We start from the raw sequence: 24,110 nt of genomic DNA on the forward strand, positions 1-24,110 counted from the left end.
GGCACACGTAAACCCTGGCCAATCGTCAGTAGATTGCCACTGGAGGTGTAAGAAAGGCAGACTTTGTGCAGCTCATGCAGATGATTAACCTAAGTGACAAATGCCAAAAATTTAGGGACACGCATGTAGCAACTTGGAATGGATTTGCAGTTTACAGAGGTGAAGATCCCACTGGCCATGGAGGAGGGCGCTGCGTGAACCCTTTGGCTAGGGTTCTGGTGGATGTGTTCTCTTGGGGAGGCACCTTCCCAGGGTTGAACAGCTCCCAGGGTTGGATGGACCTAAGGAGGAATGAAGTACCAATAAATCAGGGAGGTGTGGACTCTCCCACACCACATGCTGAGTCCAGTGCCATCCCAGGACCTGCTCAGGCCTCTAAATCTCCTGGTGGAATGGTCAGTTTCTTGGGGAGTTCCCTGGGGCACTGGTCTGGGCAGTCTTCTTTCACCCCACCTTCAGCTGGACCTCCACCTGGCTTTGAGCATGATGGCTAATGCCTAAGGCTGTGGGTAGGGTAAACTACTTGCACTGGAACACGCTTGAGAGACGTGTTCCAGGTCCCAAAGAATCTTGAGGGATGAGAAAAAAATAGCAAAGAAACAAAGGGAAGGAGGAAGGTTCAGGCAGTGGAGGAGGGGTCAGGCAGGAGCCCCCACCTCACCCCTCCACCTCACCCTCCACCCCGAGAGCTGGGCTCAAACACTTGTACTGGATGCTCCCTCTGCCTCTTGTGTATGCACACATGCTACTGGCGTGCACACACACAAGCCTGGGACCAAACATCCCAAGGCTAGGATGGTATTTCTCCAGAGGGTGGAAGTAAAATGTGTAAGGATAAGCAGTGTAGAGGACACAAGCTGGGAAAGAATGCCACAGACATTGCTAAGTGCACCTTGATGACGTCCAGAGTGAGTATCATTGGTGGACTGGACGTTCTGGATGGGGGGAGGGGGGACAGGAGGAGCACTGCAGGTGCCCAGTGGCCAAGGAAGAGGGCTCAGATGCTGATGTAGATTGGGGTCAAGCATCATCCCTCTGGTCAGTCACAAGGTCACATGGTGCATTCCATCCCACAGTGGACCTAGAGCAAGCCCCTGGTGACACTCAGACTGTAGATAGGTGGCCGGAATCATGGACATCTGGAGCCTTGAGATCATTGGGATTTTTAAAGCAGTCTAGGCCATCCTGTAGCACTGTTCTACAACATGGCAACAGCAGAGGTCAGAGCTGGTGTGCTGATAGGATGTTTAATGGCTACTTAGTTGATGAGAGTGCTAGGCCAGGGTCTTGGTTTGTTGCTGGGTCTGCATAAGATAATGATACAATGTTTAATGGCTACTTAGTTGTTGAGAATGCTAGGCCTAGGTCTTGGTTTGGTTGCTAGATCTGCATAAGAACAGTGCAGTGGAGCCTGTGAGTGTCCCCAGGTGTGGCAGAGAGGAATCCAGCAGATGACATATTGAAGATGCAGGGACGAGAGAAGGTCAAAGGCTAAGGAATAAGGTAAACTTCTAGACCAAGTGTGGCCAAGATGCTTAGCATGTGAGGAGAGTCTGTGGTGTAGAGCCAGCAACTGTAGTCCTAAACCTCTTGGAACCCACTCAGCTGAATGCCCCTCCACCCCAAGTCTAAGGTGGCTGGAATCCATGCAGCCTGTGGTCCCAGCCTGATGAGTCTCTGCCATTGTTCCCATGTGCAGGAATGGAGAGGGATAGCCTGGGGACTCACACACAATGAATTGCTCCCTTATGGGGCTGTTAAAGCTTTGGAGTCCCTGACCAGGCAGATCAAGAGAGTACTCTGCCTTGCAAATTGAGGGGTAGCTTTTATAAAATGGGGTTCTGTATGTATCTTAGGGAGGAAACCCATCCTCAGTCAGCTGCAACTGCTCTTGTGCATAAATATTGATCAGAGCTTCGTGATACTCCTGGGTATGGAGGGCTTGGCATGACTGCGTGGCTTAGATACCTGTGGGCCTGAGGTGGCTATGTGGCTTAGCTGCCTGTGGGCCCAATGTGGCGCTTAGACACCTGCTTCTCTTGTCATTTATTCTTCTAAGCATGTACAATTGAATAGTTGCATTTGGATTGCTGACTGTACACAAGTTCTCCGACAGGTGCTCTGGGGAATTTGAAAAGAATGAGTCAGGCCCAGCACTTGCCTTGAGGGAAGTGAAGGATGGGCTATAGCTCCTGGGTGATCTCATATGCGGCTCTGACAGGGATCTGTTGGTTGGAGAGATTATAGCAGAACCCTGGGCGATCCTGTTCTGTGGAGTTTATCAGGTCCGATAACCCTGGAGGTCAAGGGACCTGGAAACAGGGACAGAAAGGCTGGGGTGATTAAGGGAGCAAGAAGCCAATATGGTTGAGGCTTAGCTGAGTAGAGCCTCAGAGCCTGGGGTGTGGTCAGTGAGACCTAAGGAGGCTTGTGGGAGCAATTCAGAGGCAGTAGCCCTATGGAGACAATCTAGTGACCATGGGGCAGCGCCAACACCTGAGTTAGGGCTAACTAAGGACAGTGGGGCCTTACAAATAAACACCCACACACTAGAGTAGGCAGGCAGGTGTGTCCTAGGCTGGCCAGCTGGTTAGACGGGACAGGGCTTTGTGAGTTCTGTTGGGCTGTGGGCCTGGGTGAGGAAGTGCCCAGTCAGCTCTTTAGCAAACTGTGGAAAATGTAGGGGGGGAAGGGGGCTGGGGAGAGAACAGGAAATGGGGGAGGAGCCAGTAAGGGCGGGGCGCCTGCATTTACAGCGAAGTGTGGCCAGAGACTGGTCCTCCCCAGAGTGATGGCCAGAGACCAGCACAGTGACTTTGAGTCCCTGCCTCCAGTCCCATCTGTAAAGTGGAGACAGTAACTCACTCATGCACCTCTTAGACTGAGGGTGAAGGAGGAAGGACAGAGGCCAGCAGCTCAGGAGCAGAACCTACTGGTGACAGCAGCCAGGCCAGCAGCTTCTTTTGTGCCCGACACTGAGTTAGACTTGCCTCTCAGGCCCCATTAACCCTCAGCCAACATTATTGAGGGCTGAGGTGCAGGTATCACATAGTAGGGGGAGCAAAGGAGAGAGAGATTTGATGTCTTCTGCCTCCATGGGGGACCAGGTGACAGCCAGGGTCCTGGGAGGTAGCAGCAGCAATTATGGCAGCTGCCTTGAAGCTGCAGGTGCTGGTGTAGCCACACCCTCACTTCCTCCTGCTCCGCAACTTCTTTTTCTTTGGCTCCTGCCTTTTATATATGATAAAGTCTAAGGCCCAGGGCTGGCAAAACAGCTCTGTGATAAAGTCCCTTGCCACACTAACCTGGCAATCTGAGTTCAAGCCCCAGGATCCATATGACAGCAGAAGGAGTAAACTGACTGCAAAGATGACCTCTGACCTCCACATGTGTACCACGTGCAGTCACGCACGTGGTAATAATAATAATAATAATAATAATAATAATAATAATAAATTTAAAAACAGCAAAAAACATCTCAAGGCCCAGACTGATGGGGGGAGGGGTGCACTCGTGGCCCTGTGGGTAGGAAGAGGTCTTTAAGCAAGAGGAATGTTTCTTTCTTTTTTTTTTTTAAAGTTTATTTATTTATTTATTTATTTTTAAAGATTTATTTATTTATTATATGTAAGTACACTGTAGCTGTCCTCAGACACTCCCGAAGAGGGCGCCAGATCTCGTTACGGATGGTTGTGAGCCACCATGTGGTTGCTGGGATTTGAACTCTGGACCTCTGGAAGAGCAGTCGGGTGCTCTTACCCACTGAGCCATCTCACCAGCCCCGAGGAATGTTTCTTGATTGGGCCAGTTTGTACCCATATTGACTTGGGGTGGTCCCTGGGAAGCAGACTGAGGTTCCAGGAGTGAAGCGTGGCACCCTGAAGGAGGGACGCAGTACTGGGTGGCAGGTGTGTCTGTGAGACTTGCCTGCCTGCCTGCCTGTCGGCAGAGGAGTGAATGTGAATTCGGTTCCTATCGTGGAGTCTGTTCTTACAGTGAAACGTAAACCGTTGTTTGCTGTAGGCCAGATTGATGATCCAGAAACCGGTCAGAGCAGGTCAGTTCCACAAGCCCAGGTGCAGCCTGGGCGTTGAGCACGGTTGCTCTTAATTCTTGTCCAGTACACGGGTTGACATGCACACACTCAAGCATCCACTTTAGCAATCATATGGAGTGGAGACCCAGGTCAAGAAGCCCAGGAGTACTGCCACCTAGTCCGGACCAGCAGGTTATTCTTTAGTGATAGCGTTCTAAGTGGGAAAGCAGGAGAGGAGAAGATAAACAGAGCAAGCTGGTGTCCAGAGGTCTTGCACAAGCTATGTCCTTTGCCAAGCAGATTTATTATGAAGTACAGCATCTTAGAATGGGACAGAGTCAGCGGAAAGCTGTCATGCAATGAGACACAGCTAATCAAACAGTGTTGCACAAGGGGAACACAGGACGTCAGAGACAAGCACAGGGCAGCCTTGGAACTGATAAACCCAGTCTCAGGGTAGGAAGAATTGGGTTCTTAGGATCTGAAGCGCAACTCCTCCAAGGTCCTGGCCACGGGCCCTTACTGACTCTGCCAGGCATAATCCTAGTTTTAGACTTGGAATTATATTCCTTCTCCATACAGCAGAGCCTCAGGGAAAGCCTTGAATAAGCCCAGCCCTCAACAGCCACCACCAAACATGAGGGTGGGACCCCATCAGACATGTGGGCAGCCGGTTCCTATCCTAAATTTCAGAGGCAGCCACTGTCGTGGTAAATTTGCTGACAGTCTACGGGCTGTTGTTCTTACATGTGTGTGTGCATGCATGTACATGCACTACATTCAAAATACAACTTTCAAGAGGCATGTCCCTCCTCCTTCCACCATGGGTCGGGTTCTAGGCATTGCCTTGGGACTATTGTATTTTATCTCTGACAAGGGCTCTGCTTGTCAGTATTATTCATCATTAAGGCACGATTCATGCACCGTATAGATCACCCCGTAGAATGCTCGATTCATGGGAGCTGGAGAGATGGCTCAGGAGTTAAGAGCACCTACTGCTCCTCCAGAGGATCTCAGTTTTATTCTCAGTATTCACGTCAGGTGACTCACAACTGTCTGTAACTCTAGCTCCAGGGGATCCTATGTCCTCTTCTGGCCTCTGCAGGCACTGCACTCACACGCACATGTGTACACAGTCTTACACATCATGTTTAAAGCATGTGACTTAGTGTTTTTTAGTAGGTCACAAGACCCCTTCCAAAATGACCTGTCTAGTTCACAGCACCCGGAGCACAGACGACCTCATCTGAGGCTTCCTGGGCAGACTCAGGTTGTCTCTTTTCCCAGAGGAACCGGTCCTTTCCTGTGTATGCCGGGCACGCTGCACCAGGACATGTGTGCCATCTCATTGTCTGACTTTCCCCCACAGAAGGAAGCTGACATCCCGATATTTTCTTGGCCTCTTTCCATGGTTAGCAAAATTACTCTCATTGCTGGACAGATGGCCCATTGTAAATAAAGTTTTATTGAGATTGGGCATCGTCTGTGGCTATATCATGATACAACAGTGGGGGATGAATGAATATGGCAGACTATTTAGACCCTCAAGGCATGACCCTCAACATTCCTTCCCTTGTAGAAAAGTCTTCCCTGTCCCTGGCCTTGGGGCACAGCTGTAGGTTTCTGGTTTGTGTTTGGTATGGTAGCTTTCATCTGGTTATCTGCTCTGTGATTTCTAGAAGCAAACAGGATGACTTGAGGAAGGATTCCTGTGGGACCATTCTCCACACTGAAGCTACAGTCAGTCCCCTCCAAACTGCCCTGGGCTCCTAGAGGAGAGCCAGGTGCTTCATGGTCAGAGCATGGTTCTTTGTGCAGATTTCCTTGTGGATATCGAGCCCAGAGGTCTTGTCGGTGTGTCTTTGGGGTCAGCATGCGGTTTGGACATTTTGTCCCTTTCCAACCTGTGGTTGCGGGTGACTCTGGCTTTCCTGGCACCCTGTTGGAGTTCAGACACTTTCTGGAGACACAGCAGAGCTTGCTGTGGCGGCCTCAGCCTTTGCCAGGTACTCTGCTTATGACAGAGACCCGGTTAGGACACTGGCCAGCTGACTCTTAGCCAAGGAAGGGGGAGAGCTGTCTGGAGAGGAGCCTCGCCTTCAGATCCTCCTGGGCTGACTGAGACCCTACTCTGTGCCTTTCCAGCTGTTTCCTCTTCTCTAGCAACAGGCCGGTGCCAGTCTGACAGACTCTGTAGAGAAGCTGCTGTTGAGTGAAGTTCTCATCCCAGGATAAGCTGTCCTTGAGAAGCTGCACAGGTGACAGTCCCACTGTCTCCTTCTAGAAGTCTAAGCTCCTGGAAAACCTGTGGCCTATGCCCAGGAGCTACAGGGACAAAGGTCCAGGGTGCCGGAAGAGAATATCAACCCGTCCCCATCCCTGGCCCTGGCCCATTATACTGTGATGCTGTGGATGGAAAAGGGGACCCCTTTCTTCAGGGATATGTGAGCCCAGCTCATCTTCTCTCTACTCCTCCCTTGGGAGACAGATCGAGAAGGTGGGAAGGTCTGTGACTCGCCCAAGGTCACCAGTACAGTGGTAGTGTCAGGAGTCCCTGGAGACTCCAACAGGAGCTGGCTTCCTGGCTTTGGAGGGTGCTTGTTCCTTTGGACAGGAGGCTGGGTGTCCCTGTGGAGACATGGTGACAAAGATGTTGTGTGTGTCTCAACGTACGCCTTCTGGAGTCTCCCGTGGGCATGCAGACAAGAAGCAATCAGGATTATAAAAATAAGCCTGTATCCAGGAATTTTTTTTTCTGAGAGAATTGGTAACAGATAACAGTAAGCATTTGGACACCCGTTTATTCAGTCTTGTTTTACTTTGAGAGGAGGTTAGACGCAGCTGCAGACAGTGCCTGGGGTCATAAGTGAATGCTGTCAGGTGTCTGTAGGATATGACATCATTTGTTCACTCCTGTGGTGCTGGGATGAACTCAGGACCTCCTACACTGTAGCACTCCAGCACTGAACATTTCCCTCCCATTCCCCCGGCTTGGGTATTTCCAAATTAAACTGTAAAAATGAGGGCACATGAGGGCATATGAGGGAACTCTTGTTTGCAAGTGCATCTTTTTTTTTTCATTTTTCCTAAAATAGACTGAGTTATATATGTATTTTTTTAAGTTTGTACTTGCTAGGATTGTCTAATAACCAGCCTAGTCCCCTCTAGACTTGGTTGGTCTCAGCCAGCGAGACCTGTGTCATCTAGCAGAGTGGATGTTTAGGTTGTTTGTTTGTTTGTTTTGCTTTGTTGTTGTTTGAGACAGGATCTCATGTAGCTCAGGCTGGACTTGACTCTCCAGCCTTCATCTCCTAAGTGCTGGGATTACAGGCACATACTATGATACCTAGTGTGACAATGCGGGTGACTTTTTATATGTGTGAGTGTTTGCATGGGTGCACATGTGTGTGCCAATGTGCATATGTATATGAACGTGCCAGCAATTAGTCTATAGTATCATGCCCTAGGAGTCCTACACCTTGTTTTTTTGAGACAGTGTCTCTCACTAGGCTGAATGTTATGGAATAGGCTAGTCTAGATGGCCATTGAGTCCCCTGGGGAATCCCCAGTCTCCCTCTACCCAGTGTGGGGATTACAAGAGCTTGCCACTATTCCTAGCTTCTCTCTCTCTCTCTCTCTCTCTCTCTCTCTCTCTCTCTCTCTCTCTCTCTCTCTGTGTGTGTGTGTGTGTGTGTGTGTGTGTAAGACCCGGGGGCTCATTGGTTAGGCAGGGCTGGCTGTCCAGTGACTCCCATGGGATTCACTTCTTGTCTGAATCTTCTCAGGCCAGGGATTGAAAGCATAAGCCTCCAAACCCCCCAACCCACCCCAGTTTGATGCTGAAGGTCAAACTTAGGTCCTCATGCCAACTCAGCAAGCACTTTCTCAGACTGAGCCAGCACCTCTCCAGCTTGCTGGTTGGATTAATATAGAGCTTGGGTCTCTGGGAACAGCAAGGGGGGGTGTCAAGAGAGCCAAGAAGGCCAGGGCCAGGGGTGGCAACATCACCTTCATTCCAGAACAGACCCAGAGAGCACAGTCATGGAAGCACTGAGCCTGCTGGGGCAGGCTGAAAGAGCCACCTGTCAAAAGTGCCAGCATATTCTAGAAGCCTCTCTCCAGGGACTTTTCTCTTGCTGAAGGTTTGATGTAAGAGCAGGCAGAAGAAAGAGACAGAAAGATCAAACCCAGGGCTCCGTTTGTGAGTTCTCCAGAGAAACAGAATCAACAGAGAGAAGGCCCGGAGTTTGGAGTGGGAATGGGGCTCCCACAGTTTGAAAAGAGCCCATACTGGCATCTGTAGACCTGAAAGCAGTGGTGTGATGTCATCTGTGAGTGGGGGTGGATAGTCTCTAGAGAGCAAAGGACGAGGGACCAGGGGGAGCCCCGATGGCTGGAGACAACAGATATCCATTCACGCCCGACATCGTCTGGATCCCCAAGCTTGGACACCCATAGCCCAAGCAGTATGATTCAAAGTTAACCCCATGCAGAAACACCTCCACCTTAACCAGCTCGCTGGGTGTCTCCTAGTTCACTCACCAGCTGAGTATTCCCCGGTTCAGTCAAGTTGACATAGAAGATAAACCATCCCAAGAGTGTGAGAAAGGGGACCGGAAAAACAGAGGCGGCTTTAGTGGAGAAAGTTCCTCGTGTGGGGATAACGCATATGCTGGTCCAAGTCAGTGGGCAGTGGCTTTTCCAGGGACTCATTCCATCCAGCCACAGCCTTTGGTTCCAGGTTCAGCTCTCCTCATCTTGCATTCTCAAAAGCTCGGCCTGCCCTGCCCTTTACTTTTCCTCGATAGGAGAAACTTGAAGCTTGACTCTTTACGAAGCCACCTCCCCTCAGTGGTCTTACTTTGAGAGGAGGCCCCAGCACTTTCAGCACAGTCAAGGATGTCTAGCTTTGAGGTCTAAGAAGGTTTAAGAATAAAAGAGGAGCCGGAGCTAGGATTCTTTCTTCTCCTGCCTCAGTCAGCTTCTCAGAGCTGTTGGGAAGTAGCCCATCCCCTCTGCCCGAGACCAGCCAGCTGCTTTCTCTGCACGAAGAGGGATGGGAAGCGCCTGTCCTTGAGATCTTTACGCATGTTTGTCCTCTTAATATTCTGACAGCTGGGGCGGGAGAGCATCGCCTGAGGAGGTCGTGATGCTGCCAGTCTGAGGGGAGGGAGGACTCCTCCAGGCTGTGGCTGTGAACTGAGGCTTTCTACATTGCTCATCAACACCTCTTCAAACAGACGCTTTCAAAAAGCTCACAGTCCCTGCCACTTGAGACAAATCTCTGATTGCTTTTCTCACCTGGAAGCTTGTCCTCTGACTGGCCTGTCTCTGTATCTGACCTCACCCCTGAGGTGATGTCACAGCACCACAGCTCTGCTGTTCCCATGGCAACAGCCTCCCTTGGTTAACCAGCCAGGGCAGACAGGGCTGCTGGCAGAGGTGGGGAGTGGTAATTCCACCTAACCTGGGTCAGTGACCCCTGAAACCCCACGTGGACCACCTTAGGACAAGATTGCAGTGTCTGCCCCTTCTCCTCTGGGAAGGGGGGTCTTTTGTGCCGGCTGTTGGGGGAGAGCGTGTGACCAGGCCACGTGACCTGATGCAGATTTAAAAGTCCGTCTTACCAGCAAGAATAGGTGCTGACAGCGGGGGTTGGGGGTGGGAAGACAAGATGCTCTGAGGAGTGGGAGGTGTCACGACATTAAGAATAGCAGCTGGGTGCCCCTGAGCTGGCTAGGGACTTGGAAAGGTGGTGAATACCACCCCTATATTTAGTAAGGCCCCACCTGCATTAGCCACAAGTGCCCCTCTTGGTTGGTGGATGCCTGGACCCTGAGGTCAGAGCGCAGCTTACCACAAGGTCTGTCTGCGGGGATCTGAGCTTGTTCCTCACCCCCTCAACTGGCTGCCCTGCTGTCTTGGCCTGGTAGAGCCTACCCTGTCCTGGTAGAGCATAGGGGAATGGTCAGATGTCCACGTGTAGCCCCACCCCCAGAATCTGGGTGAGAATGGGGCTGTGAGCTTGGCCAAGACATACTTTGCCACACCTTCCCCAGGAGAGTTTCTGACACCACTTCAAAAAAACGCAGCCCAGCGCCTTTAGGAATGATCTTTCTCTAGAACTTAGCTGAGGGAGGAGGGGCCGGAAACGGGCCATGAGACAGCGTACTGTGTCGTAGAGTATAGAGAAATGGGGTTAGAAACATCTCTGATGTTTATGTCACCTGGGCTTGGCTTGGATGCCTCCAGTGATGGGTGTCTCATTGCCTACCCAATGATTTCAAGACAGCTCCATAGAAACTGCTTCCTTTCACCCGGCCAACCTTTGCCTCCCTGTAATGTGTCCTCCTTGGCCTGGCTCAGTCATCTGGAGACGCATACCGTAAGTACCGCCCTCTCCCCACATAACTGGCCGAGCATCTGGGTGGTCCTCACAGCGATGGGAGAAACTGCTGTCACTCACTTCACAGATGAGGGGCTGAGGTAGCATTGATCACCACCTCTCTCTGGGCGCACAGTGTACCACCTGCCCTCCTCCCAGATCCTCCATCCCTGTAGAGGTTTCTGCCTTTTGTCATTGTCCTTCTGAGATCCTTGCTGGCATCCCTGGCCTCTTCTCTCCTTTCTCAGAACCATCTGGGAAGAAACTCTTTGCATGTCTGACTCTCCCTTGCTCTGCTGACATTCAGTCTGGCTGTTACTCAAGCATCCGTACATTTCTTATTATTCAGTATACTCCTAGCCATTTCAACACTTAAACTGTGCTCCCCCGTGCCCTGCCCCGCCTTGCCCCGCCCCCAAAAGGGTTTCTTTGTGTAGCCCTGGCTGTCCTAGAACTCACTCTGTAGACCAGGCTGGCCTTGAACTCAGAACTCTCACTGCCTCTGCCTCCTGAGTGCTGGGACTAAAGGCATGTGCCACTGGGCTTGGCTGTCACACTTTTCGATTTGATGGTTGGGTTTTGTGACACCAGAGGCCCACATCAGGTGTCTTCCTTGCTTCTGTATATATCGAGACAGGATCTCTCACTGAACCTGGAGCTTACCAACTTGGATACCCTGCCTGGCCAGTGAGCACTAGGGGTCCCCCAGTCTCTGCCTCCCCTGTAGTGGGGTCACGGGCATGAGCTGCTGAGCTCAGGTATTTTGCATAGGAGATCTGCACTCGGATCCTCTTGCTTACACAGTAAGAGCTTTGCTGACTGAGCCGCCTGCTCAGCCCCTCATTGTGCCTTGAAAATGATTATCCCGTGACCTTGTCACAGACACTTCTCATCCCTTTGACATCACAGACCCCAGTCTGCCCATCAGCTTCCTGGACCTTAATGTTGTCTTTACCTTCAACATTGGCCTGTGCTCCCTTCAAGCCAGGTGCTGTTCTCAGTGACAGAGGCCATATCATATGCTGCTGAGACACCCTGACTGTGGAGACAGTCTGTGGAGACTGAGGGCCCAGCAGCCACATCACCGAAATGCCTCTCTTTATGTCTGAGCCCAGGATGTCTGGGCTGTCCAGCAGAGGATTAGATTCTTCTCAGACTGTGGACAGAAATCACCCTGGGGCTCTGAGGGGCCGTGTGGCTCCCAGCCACAAACAGTGCTTGGGTCTCCCAAGCCCCCATACTCTGACTGATGGAATGGGTGAGATTTGGGTGTCTTCCTTTTACATTCTGTCCTGTCAGATTTGACCTGGGATACAAGCTGTTGAAAGAAAATCTTTGTGATCTGGGACTGGCGGCACAGGCCTGTAATCCTAGCACTGACGAGGCCGAGGGAGGAGGATCGCAAGTCGTAGGCTAGCCTACAGGGAGACCCAATATCAACAGAAACCACACGAGAGCTGCGAAAGCTGGAGACTTGCAGCTGATTTTCCGTCTGTCTTGTGGGTCACCAGTGCCCTATGGGTGTTGTGTTTTAGGATGAGAGAACATGGAGTCAAAAGCTTGGGTCCCTGACACGGGCCAGGCCCGCTGACTCCTGTACTCCTGTTTGCTTTTCTGACAGATTCATTGCTAGCTGTTTATTCGTGTGATGCCAGGCCACAGCAGCTAGAGGGACAGGTTGCTATCAGAGGAGGGGGACAGTTCTAGCCAGCAGGGAGGTTGCAGCCGGCTATACAAAGCTGACTTACTACGTCCACATTAGATTAATGTGTCACTTAGTGTAAGAGGAGCCTGCCCTGTATATCTTAAGAACCCTTGAGGATGCCCTATGCTGTACCAAAGAACTAAAGAAAACCCAGAGCAGTGTTGTGTAACGGGCGAACTGTGTATGCTCTGTGCCAGGCCCTCTCAGGAGTTACAGCAGTGTCAGGCTGCATGCATGAGACTGTAAGGCTGAGCTGTATAGAAATGCTGTCTCTAGTTGATGCCACTAATCTGTAAGTATCTCTGGATGTTAGTGTCTGAGTCCTGAGTATATAGGGCTGTAGAAGACCTCCTATTGTGGGGTGTCCCAGGGAGGGGAGGGGAGGACCCTCATGAAGAATCCACAACAGGCACCACGGTTAAGGCGCTGGGCAGCAACGGGTTCTGGATGTGGAGCTGGAGGCACAGAGTCGACCAGACCCTGCAGCTGCCCCACAGGCTGGGGTGGGAATCTCTGTAGGGTGGAGCCCTGGAACTTGCTAGAATTTCAAGGGTGTGCTGCTGTTGCCTGTGGGTGATATTTGGAGACTTGCTTGTAAGGACAAGAGGGGCCACTCTAGGTTGTCTCGGTGTACTGTAGTGGGGGGAGGGTGCAGGCATAGAGGTGGGTGCATGGAAGACAGGAGGGCTTGTAAGAAATCCCTTGTAGGGGCTCAGCTGTTGTTGTTGCCGGAGGGAAAGAGAGCTAACTGTGCAGGTGGACTGAGAGGCACTGCAGCCTGGCTTTATGGTTACGGATGCTGAGTCCAGCCAGCTAGCTCCACTTGGTCTTGTCTTCACAAGTATCCCCTGACTTGGCTAAGCATCCATAAAAGAACACATTCTTCCAAGTCCCTGGAGGTCGTAGTACTTGATATTGTTCACCTGTGTCTGGGGAAGGTGGTAGGTAGCATCTGCTGTATTCATTATTTGGTGAATATTTGAGTCATATCAGTGGTCAACTACAATGGTGGTCTGTGGCCACTGTGTACCTGGTGGTAGGAGGGTGTGACGCATGGTTACAACAAAAGCAGCAAGTAGAGGGCCTGGTGCCGCTATTTAGCTGTGTGGCTGTCCTTGCGGATGTGCAGAAAGCAGACCCTAGGCATCCACGGGGCATGGGTACCAGGATGGCTCTCCTGCATGAGAGACAGGACTTACACAGGTCAGCTGCAGGACCCCAAATGCTTCTGGGATCCAGCCTGGCTGGTGTGAGCCTGTTCTCTGGCTCCTCGCGTAGCTTCTGATTATATCACTTTGGTTCCTGGTTTCTCTGGGGCAGGCACTGACTTTTTCTTCTACCCAAATGCTCAAAGGCATTGGGATCACCTTGGAGGTGGGGGGACCTCAGGCTCTCATGTGCAACCTGGTACTGACCTGTTGGCTCAGGTATGTGCTATGGGTGGCTCTGCATGACTTTTGGGACTTGCTGATGAGGACATCAGTTGAGTAGGTGCCTCTCCTTAGCAATCTCAGGCTCAGCAAGGACCCTCCTTGAGTTCCAAGTGGAACCCTGTCCTTTGGTCACAAGAAAGTTGAGGGGGAGGGCACAGAAAAGAGCGAAAAGGCAATTGTCATGGGGACATGGATTCCTGAACTGCAGAATTGGCTATTATTCTCCCAAAGATTTCTCCATGAGGGTGAGGGTCACTGACTGAGATGGGGACTACTTCTGGGTGGCAGAGACAGGGCAGTTCTTAGTGATTGTCACCTGTGAGAAAGGATGGGAGTCACTGGCTCTAGGCTCAGAAATAGACTTTACACCTTAGGTGGGACTGGTGCCATCAGAGAGATCGTCACAGCAACACAGACCCTCCCCACCCATGGCGACACCACTGTGGCTATTCCCCGTGTGGGTAAAGCTCAGGGTTCGGTGTGAGACACACGTTCACACCCAGCTGCTCTGGGTTCTGACTCACTGGGTCTCTCTCTCTCTCTCTCTCTCTCTCTCTCTCTCTCTCTCTCTGAGCTTCCATTTCTCCTGGCTACAGACTTAGATGTGGTAATTCCAGGCCACTCAGTCTACGGCCTACTGTTAGAGAAGCTGCCAGACTGTTGACGAAGTGCCTTGCCCCATTTTAAACGCCCACCACAGGATGTAGGTTCCAGTTTCCCTAGCTCCTCCTGATTGTGGAGGGAGTGAGACAGTCACACTGCAGCTTCAGCCTGCCTTTCTGTGGTGACTGTAGCTCTTCATGTGCTCTCTCAGCTACGCATCTGTCTTCTTGGTGAAGTCTCTATCTGTATCTTTGTGTCTTTTCCTTTAAAACAAAAAGACTTATTTTTAATTATGTTGGGCTGGGGTGAGGGTAGGGGAGAGGTGGGATGGTGGGGATGGGATTGTGAGGTGAGGAGGGGGAGTGAGGTACAGGGGATGGGTTTGGGGACATGATGGTGGCATGTGCACATGAGTGTGGTGCCCATGGAGGCCAGAGGTGTCATATCCCTTGGAACTAAGTTTCAGACTATTGTGAGCCACCCTACATGAGTGCTGGCAACTGAATCCTGGTCCTCTGGAAGAGCAGTGCTAAGCCATCTTGACAGTTCTATTTGTATCTTTTAAACAACATCTATTATGTTGTTTTTTTTGTGTGCACCTGAGCGGATGCCTGTGTGTAGATGCCTGTGTGAGTGGATGCCAGCACATGTGTAGAGGTGAAAGGGCAACTTCCAGCTGTTGGTTCTCCTACACAGGATTCTGGGGCTTGAACTCGGGATGACAAGCTTGTGTAGCAGGTCTTTTACCTGCTGAGCCATCCTGCTGGCCTCTGGTTGTACCTAGGTAGTCTTCTCATGGAGCTGTTCAAATAGCATGGACTGGAGTCTCTTCCTGGGTCTGTGGTGTGAAAACCTCGGTGATTGCAGAGGGTGCACAGGCTTAGCTTCTGATGCCAGCCACCTGTCAATCTCTGCTTTAGCTGCTTGGTTTTTCCTGTTATGTCTAAGAAATCTTTGCCTAAGCCAGGGCCACGAATGTATATGTGTATGTGTATACGTACACACACACACACACACACACTTGTTTTCTAAAGGTTTATAATTTTAGACCTGACCTTAGGTCTATATGGGTTTCACCGTGAGTTGATTTTTGTGTACGATATGAAGATGATTCCTTTCTATACTTTGAAAGAAAATCTCAGTCTCTGAGTTGAGGGCTCCATCTTCCTCTCGTTTTTGTCCTTTCGGCTACTATCGTGGTTGGCATGCTGGCCGGTGTCACATTCGCTGTTTTTTCTAAGAACACACTTCTGATTGCCTGGTCGGGAGCAAGGAGCTATTACAAGGACATACTTGTCCGTGTCAGTGTAGTGTGACTGGTCATGACTGGTCAAAGACCCTGCGGTCTGCCTAGTCAGAGACCTCTTTCTAGGATGTGATCTCGTTCCATTGTCCCCTGACTCCCTGCTTCAGCTTCCCCAGATGTGAACCTCAGGTGGTAACAGGGCATCACTTCCCAGGACAGCTAGACAAAAGTGATCTGTGCTGTGTGTGGTATGCATGCCTATAGGCTCAGCAGCAGTGTGTGGTGTGCCTGTCTATAGGCTCAGCAGCAGTGTGTGGTGTGCCTGTCTATAGGCTTAGCAGCAGTGTGTGGTGTGCATGCCTATAGCTCAGCAGCAGTGTGTGGTGTGCCTGTCTATAGGCTCAGCCGCTGTGTGTGGTATGCATGCCTATAGGCTCAGCAGCAGTGTGTGGTGTGCCTATCTATAGGCTTAGCAGCAGTGTGTGGTATGCATGCCTATAGCTCAGCAGCAGTGTGTGGTTTGCATGCCTATAGGCTCAGCAGCTGTGTGGTGTGCATGCCTATAGGCTCAGCAGCTGTGTGGTGTGCATGCCTATAAGCGTAGCACTTGGAGGGTCGAGACAGGAAGATTACAAGTTCCAAGCCAACCTGGGTTGTATAGGGAGATCCCCATCTCCAAAAGGGGAACCTGCACGACAGCTGCCTAGTGGACGGGGTAGCCTGAACTGTATGTGACATTGTAACATCATCAGTAATGGATATGCAGAGCTGCTTTCTGATGGCTATGATTGACATTGGTTTAAGCGGATCAACCTGCTCCTGTAGGGACTGAAAGAAAGGGCGGTTGGTGGCTCTTCATGTGACCAATGTGATCATGTGACGCTGTCCCCTTGAGAAGCACAGCTTCTCTTGGAAAGTCTGGCAAAGCATGGGCCCTTCTGGTGCCACGGAGACACACAGCAGTCCCCTGACGACCTCACAGTGCCAAGCCGAGAGCACTGTGATGTAACGTGCATGTCTCCTTCTCTCTGTCTGGTTTGTATTAGATCCATGGAGCAATCATGTGCTCTCCCACACACATGCCTGCATATGCACCCCTGTTCTCCTAGATGTGCATGCACACCCCTGCTCTTGTGCATACAGGCGTGCAACACAGATGTATGAGCACAAATCCACACACACACCTCCCCCCCCCACACACACACCCTGCCAGCGATGGCTACATTGTTGCTCTTCCCACCTTTCCCCCCCCCCCACCTGTTTGTTTTCAGATGCTCCTTTCTGCAACCTCCCCTGACACCTGAGTCCTAACCTTGCTTTAAGGGTGAAGGGTTCTCAGTCTCTACCCTGCTATTGTCCTTTGTCCTGGGGCTACCCTGTGCATTTAGAATGTTTAGTGACGTCTCTGGCTTGTTCCCATCTGCAGATGGGTAGCACATCTTCCATCCTCTTGTGATGACAAAAATCATCTCCAGACATTACCAGATGCCCTCTGCAGCCGTACTCTGTGAAACATGCATGCCCCCGTGCAAACCCACCCATGCAAACTCCCACATGCATACCCACAACATCCGAGGTGTTCAGGAAAGAGAGTCAGAGAGTGGGTGCCAGTGGGCAGAGGTTGGGGAGAGGTCTGGTGATGGTGTTTCGAGTGTATCCTGTACACCCATGTACACTTGTCTCCAGGGCCTTGCACACTCTTCTTCCAGCTGTCTAGAGTGGCCTGTGCCCTCCAGGCCTTGTAGGTTTGCTGTGATTCTCTTGTTTCTGCGGGTGCCCCAGGCACCCGCATCTGCAACTTCTGCCTCTGGCTACAGCCACCTTTGCTTACAAGTGTGTCTGCAAAACTCACAGAAATGCAGAGAGACACAGAACGAGCAGCTCAGCTGAGCCCTTCTTCCGAAGATGAAGCCTTAGTTTTGAGGCAGAAGCCGTTAGAGATGCCAGCCCAAGAGGAGGACAGTACCACTCTGCAGCAGTGGAAAGCACGACAGCTGCAACGCCTGGCTGAGGAGTTAAAGGCAGAGTGGCAGGAGGCCCGGCTGCAGCAGGTCCGACAGGCTGAACGCCTCTATTTATCCCACCTGTTGGACGAGGCAGCTGAGCGGAGTGTGGGAAACGATTCCAGCGTGCATGAACAGAACCAGAGAAGAACAGCAAAACACACGAGGGCTAAAGAGAGAAGCCGAGCAGCATTCAGAGAGGAGCGGGGCCGCAGGGAGGAGCACCCCAGGCAGCACCCCAAGTCCCGGAAAAAGGCACCATGCTCAGAGAGACGCAGTTCTGCCAAAGCCCGGAGCCCAGCCTCTGGTGAGAAGGGTAAAAGGAGACGGGTGTCTTCAAGTAAGAACCACGGTGGCTACCAGGGCCCTCGGGTGACCAGAAGGGTAGGTGTGGCAAAGCTCAACCCATTCTTTGATGGAGACACTGACTGCATGGAGGACGTGCAGAAGGAATTCCTCCGGGAGGGGAGGCGGCCCTCGGCAAAGGGGACTCACAACCTCAGGGACCAGAGCCTACAGGGCAAAACAACAGCCCTAACTCAGCCCTTGCTCCTCGGCCCCACCTGCAAACAAGAGGCTGCATCCCAGGAGCCCCCAAGCAAGTACAACAAGAATCTGTGGCACAAAGAAATCGAATCTACCTTTGAAGAATTGTTTAACACGAATAGGAAGCTGAAGAAGCATTTGAATTTGCACCTGGAACAGAGGCTCAAGGCAGACCAGAATCCAGATGAGCAGCAGAGCTACTCAGAGATTCGGAGTGAGAACTTTGGCACCCCAAGAGAGGAGAGGACGGAGGAGGTAGAAATCACCGAGGAGTCTGGGAGCCCAACCGAGGTGGAGACCACTGAGATGTGGTCCAAAATCAATCTGAAACAGATACTGAGTGACACAGAGTACCCCAGATACCAACAGATAGCAAAGTACCCATTAAAGAGTGAAAGCCTAGTGCCTGTCAAGGCAGGAACATCTAGAGAACAAGATGACTTACTCTCACTAAGCCCAGAGTCAGGACAGGAGCCACCCAAGTCACCTTTGTTGGAGGACGAAAGCCTCAAGCCTTACCTGCAGAAACAGGCAGACTCTGTAGCAAGCTGGATGGCTTTGAGGCAAAAGCAGAAGGCAGAGTTGGAGCAGAGAAGGCAAAAGACACTTTTGGAGCTGACAGAACACCCCAACATGAGCTTGGAGATCCACTACAAGGCTGAGCTGGAGGAAGAACGCCGGGCGCGTAGACGGATGCGCTTGGCTCTCCTCAAATCTAATTCCACTGGGATCTGTGCCCTGCCCTCTGACCGAAACAACCTGTCCCTGGACAACGGCCTTCTCGATGAGGACAAACAGAACCAGATGATTCGTGACCTCCAGCAGCAGATCTTAGAGCAAAACAAGTTACACCAGGAGTTTTTGGAAAAAGCCAGGAAACGCTTGCAAGAGTTTCAAAAATCATTTTAAAAGCAGACCCACCCATGATAAATACATCCCTGATGGCTGCTTTGCCTGCACCATGCCTGTGTGTCTCTTAAGTCTCTTTGTTTCCCATCCCAGCAAATGCCTTCATGCAGAAGCAGGTTCCCCATGGGGTCCAGAGAGTGAGTCTAGCCGGTGTTCTACAGTCTGGTTTTATAGTCTATGGGGACTCATGGAAACCCCAGGTAAAATAGATTCTTCAGATGGTTTACCCAAACACTGGGCTTCCTGGGGCATTTGGGGTTAGACGGGCACAGTTTCAAAAGATACATCATTGGTTGCTTGGACTCTGGCTGAGACAATGTCAGAGCCATTAGCTAAAATCTCCCTCCTTTAGGAGACGGGGAAGAAAAAGAGATAACAGTGCTTACAATATATGCACTCTTAGAACCTTATGGATGGGGGACAGGCAAGCCCAGCTCAGCTGGGTGACCTATCTGAGGCCAGTGCTGATTGTGGAGTGGTGTCAACAGAGGGGAGACCTGGATGTCTCGTTAGCTTTTTTCTGAACCAGCAGCCACCTGGGAAGATGGGGGTCAACAGACTTTCTCTGCAGAGCCCAGATAGTAACTGCCCTCCTTTTGCCAGCTAGCATCTGGCCACTGCTCAGCTTGACTTTTGCAGCCCCAAAGAAGCTGTGGAAGGGCTGGGCTGTGGCTTAGAGGAGTGTAGAATGCTCCATAAGCTACGCTGAGGGTGCGTGAGGCCCTAGGTTCAACCCCCCAAACTACAATAGCAGTTGGGGTTACCACTGGGGTGGGTGGGGCCAAGTACAGTGGGGACCTGACTGACTTAGGCGGTAGCTGCTGGCTATGGCTCCACCTTAGTTTCTGAGCCTTCTCTCACTCCTCCCCTCCCCCTCCCACTTTCTTCTCATTGACTTCTAGATAGCTTGATGGATTGCATTGGTTCATGATGCATTAGTAATATCAGTCTATAAAACGGCCATCTTTATTTCTCATATGTGTTTTGTAGACCACGTAATGGAGGACTATTAAGCCAAATGACCTAGGGAAGATTCTCTGACATATATCGATTTTATCTCAACCCCCTGCTTCCTGGGACACGCACCTGCTGAACCCTGCAGCACATACACTTCTACTGAGCATGGTGGGTCATGGCTGGTTTTCCTGGGGATTGACGTGCCACTTCCCTGCTGTGGTCTCTCAGCCTTGCTCCTGACCCCCAGCCATGAATGTAGAACGCATGGAGATGCGTTCACCTTGGCATGATAACTTGGCATGATACCTTGGCGGGGCTTTTGGAGCTCTCCTCCCAGGACCCCCAGCGTGTCTGTGCCTCTTTGTGAAGAAGAGCACTATGCAGCCAGTGCCTTTGGATTGGGAGGCCTGGCACCGAGAAGTGCTTCATTCTAACCCCAGCTTTGGCGCCAGCTCTTGTTTAAAAAACACTTTTGGAAGCTGCAACGAAAGCGTGCAGCTGGGGCGTAGGTGGGAGGGCTCCGTTTACCACCCCTCAGCTTCCCGTTTGCACCATTTCTGCTGAAAGAATTTTCTCTGCTCTCCTGATAGTTTTCATCTACACAGAGTGCCAATCGCTGTCCCCGACCCTTTCCCCAGCCCTGTCCCAGCAGGTAAGCTGGGAGCAGCCTGTGAGGGCCATACAGCTTGTGCATAGCAGAACACACAAGCATTGAGTAGCCTGTGTGAGCAGTGTTGCCCAGGGGTTAGGCCCACAGCATGATGTTACTGGGCCCGGTGGGTGTGTGGTTCTGAGCAGCCTGAGTCCGAAGCCGCCTGCTACTGTGCTCCTCATCTGGCTGGACCCTAGTGATATCCCACAGGGGTTTGGAATCTGCTTTTGTTTCTCGGTCGTCAGACCTCATTCCTGCCTGACTGTTGGCTGAGGCTGTGTTGCATGATATGGGGCAGCACCCTGCAGCACCACCTCCATCCAGAGGAGTCAAGTGGGTGTTGCGGCGTCCCTCAGCCTAAAGATGCGGTCACAACTGGACCTCACGTTGCGTAACCAAGCCTCCCAGCTTAGTTGGAAGCCACAGCCCAATGAGCAGACTCATCTTCCCAGGGCACAGCACATTGTTTTTGTTTCCATTTACAAAAATGGTATTTGTGGCCCATGTTCTGAGTAAGGAATTGCTCCTCCTCGGCTACACTGAGCTAAAAGTAGGTGTAGGGATGGGTGCTGAGACATGATGAAGGATGAGTCACCTCTGCCTGGACAGTAACACCTACACTGTCCCTTGGCAGGGAGCATGAGGAGAAACCCTGCCCTCTCCCACTTGTCTTATACGAGGCTAAAGGGGGATGGGCTAGCCTTGGCTCAGGCCAGTGGTGTAGGTTGTGAATCCAACCCCTAGGATCTCCTCATGCTAAAACAATGACTTCCAGCAATTCCCTAAGGAGATGTCATGACTGCCTTCCCATCTTATCCCTAAAGGGTCATGAGTGTGGACCCCATTTCACCCTTTAGGTTACACTGAGACATCTGAGTGGCAATGCAAAGTCCTCCGGTGTAACCTGGAGCCTCCCCAGCACCCTCCACTCTCCTCACCCATCAGCCTCAAGGACCACAGTGACAAGAGTAAAGGCTCTGTCACTCAAGGGGCAGGCAAGGGGTCAACACGCTGACTCCCCAGTCTTGAGAGTCCATCTCCTCCCTCATACCCAACTTCAGCCATCTCTGTCACTGGCATCTGCATTCTTGACAGGTGTTCGGAGGACACTCCTGCTTGACACCACTCAAATCCTGAGGCATTGGTTCGCATAGATAGCACTGCTGGCCAGGGTTGGGGCAGTCCATATTCACACTCCAGGCCTAGCCTACTGAGACGGAGTACTAAGGGCTAGTGTGAGGCTTCTGGGTTTGTACAGAGCTCTGTCTGGTTGCAGAAGAGTCCAGGCATGGAGGCTGCCTTTATCCTCCGTCTCCTGATGCACTCTTGCCCTGCACCTCCTCAGAGCACTTTGTATGCCAGAGCTTCTCCAGGCTTTGTGTCTCTGTACGCACAGGGGCAGGGGGCAGAACCTTTATTCTGACTACGTGCTGCACTCACCAGAATCCTTTTCATCGCGCTCCTTCCTCACGTCTCTGCCCCATGCATTTTCTCCAGTGTACATGTACTCAGAAAAGTCTCCGAGGCCGACCGTGTGCTGGACAGGCACCCTGTATACCCAGATTTGCAGGACAGCAGCAATGTCACTGTCCAGAGGTTGGGGCATGCCTGGGATGTCCACCAGGTGAGAGAGACAGGTGCCTGCACTGCTCACTGCCACACTGGCTGAGCCAGTCAGTGGTGACCAGGATGATCCACTGGGGCACACTTGGCTCAGTCACCTCTCCCTACCTAACTGCCTGCATGGCTAGCACATGTGCACATGCTAACAGCAGCACCCAGGACTTCATACCAATGAGAGAATGAGTTTAGAAAAGGGGCGTGAGTTTGGGAGTGGGGCAGGGACCCTCTCTAACCTGTATTGTTCCCCCTCCCTAACAAGTACATAACAGCAAGAGATCAGAGTCCAAAACCAGACAGGGTCTGGCCTCCCGCCAGTCTTCAGAGGATCCAGACTGGGGAAGCTATGGGCCCTAGACCATCTGGCTGGACACTTGAGGACTATCTTGAATGTCCTTCCGTACTCCGTGGCTTGGGGTGGGGCTCTAACTGATGAGGGGCTGGGGAATGAGAATGTACATTCTGCTGTGTCCCTTCAGGCATGGTGTATGGGCTCTGCTCACAGCTCCGTGCCTTAGTGTCCCATTTATAGGCCCAGGATTGTCAGTGCTAAGCACTAAAGCAGAGGCCCAAAGATCCGGTCATCCTAGGTCTGCTCCTGGGAAAGGAGCGAACGAAGAAAGATGACCGACATCCGTCTGTCCATCCGTCCATCCATCTTTCCATCCACAGCCACCAAGTGAAGACCCCGACCTGCCTCAGTGCTATGGGAAGACAGATGGTTTATAGGGGTCAGCAGAGTGCCCTCGGGGATCTCTCTGGGCTTTCTCTGCCCTGCTCTATGCTGCCCGGCTTGCCCAGCTTCGGGATTTTACAGGGCTGAGCTTGGCTCCCGTGAGGCCCTTGGCTTCCTGGCATAGAAATTGCGGAGCAGCAGCCTCCTCCACAAAGCCACACTGTTCTCAGCAAACCCTCCCAGGAGCGGGATGGATGTTTTTCAAATGATTCAGCGGCACGTGAATGGGAAGGGCCGCACTTAAGGCCTTGGCATGAGATCCTGCTGGCCCGCCACTGTAAAGGAAGGGTTGCAGGGCGTGGGCTTGGTTCCACCAGGCCTAGAAGGATAGAGCCAGGGTCCTGGGGGGCATGATGCAGCTGGAGGGCTGGGCCAAGAATGCTTGTAGCTTGCTTCTGCTCGCTCATATAGATGTGCCATCGCCCTCCCAGAGAAGAGCCAGAGGAATGGGCAGGAAATGGAGATGGGAAAGCTGGTCTCCATGGAGACGGGCATCTAGCGGACAGCCGCCCTCCTGTGCGTGCGATCATGCTAGAATCTGAGCAGTGGGCAGGGAGCCTGCTGCTAGGCAGGCCTGGCACATTCCCAGGCACCAGTCCATGAGTGGTGTGGCCCAGAGCTGAGTGCCCTGCAGTCCCTTGGTCAGAGCTTTGGAACCCCATCCCCCTCCTCCCTCACCCTCAGCCACACCCATCGGCTCGCCTTGGCTTGAGTTGCTATAGATGAACAGGTCTTGACCTCATCCTGAGTAGGCTCAGCCCTTCCCCAAGGCTGGAGTCCTGCTTGGTTTCATGCTCCCCAAAAAGCCCAGTTGCTGCCTATGAAGGGACAGATCATCGGATTTGGGAGTTTCTGTGGGAGGGGCTGGCTGGTCTCAGCTGCTGACAGAGGAAAGCAGTGTGGAATCCTGCTCACCAGCACAGGACTGTTTTTAATTACTGAATGACAGCCCCCTTTTCCTTTTTAGGGAAATGAGAGAAAAACGATTTGGGGAAGGTCTTTTTTTTTTTTCACCAACCAGAGTGGCTGGGCATGGAGCAAACAAGGCAGGGTAGAGTTCAGTGGACGACCTCAGCAATCTGCAGAGGTCACCGTGAGGTCACAACAGTGAGAAGGTTGATCACCATGAAGCCAGAGACATCAGGTAGAGCTGGAATCCTTGGTACCTGAGGACTTGTGAGCATCAAACCTGCCTTTCATCCCTTGGGACACCTAGCTGCTCACCTATAACTCTACATCCTCATGCTGAGGTGTTGCCTCAAGACCTGGGAGCCAGAGC

General features: G+C 51.9%; 2 protein-coding genes across 5 annotated transcripts in view; both read left to right on the forward strand.

Moving 5' to 3' along the window:
* The window catches only part of Timp2 (TIMP metallopeptidase inhibitor 2), a 51,165-nt gene that overhangs the window by 3,748 nt on the left and 23,307 nt on the right, over positions 1 to 24,110 (forward strand). The window lies entirely within an intron of this gene.
* On the forward strand, positions 9,418 to 19,159 carry Cep295nl (CEP295 N-terminal like). Of its 4 annotated transcripts, none has more exons than XM_021175579.3 (3): positions 9,418 to 9,675; positions 10,325 to 10,421; positions 17,263 to 19,158. In XM_021175579.3, exon 3 carries the CDS (start codon positions 17,265 to 17,267, stop codon positions 18,864 to 18,866), a length of 1,602 nt encoding a protein of 533 aa, XP_021031238.1. In that variant the 5' UTR covers positions 9,418 to 9,675; positions 10,325 to 10,421; positions 17,263 to 17,264; the 3' UTR covers positions 18,867 to 19,158. The 4 variants fall into 4 exon arrangements, with proteins under 4 accessions (XP_021031238.1, XP_021031239.1, XP_021031240.1 ...); XM_021175580.2 differs by having other exon boundaries at positions 10,329 to 10,421; XM_021175581.3 differs by having other exon boundaries at positions 9,434 to 9,507; positions 10,329 to 10,421.

This window comes from Mus caroli, unplaced genomic scaffold, assembly GCF_978045245.1.
Source record: "Mus caroli unplaced genomic scaffold, Mus_caroli_1 scaffold_13, whole genome shotgun sequence".
In the NCBI taxonomy this organism is placed as follows: domain Eukaryota; kingdom Metazoa; phylum Chordata; class Mammalia; order Rodentia; family Muridae; genus Mus; species Mus caroli.

Coding starts and splice junctions, on each gene's coding strand:
- Cep295nl (XM_021175578.3), top strand. CDS start 11,511: ATGCCTCTCTTTATGTCTGAGCCCAGGATGTCTGGGCTGTCCAGCAGA. Junction 11,680..17,262: donor TACTCTGACTGATGGAATGG/GTGAGATTTGGG, acceptor CAAAACTCACAG/AAATGCAGAGAGACACAGAA.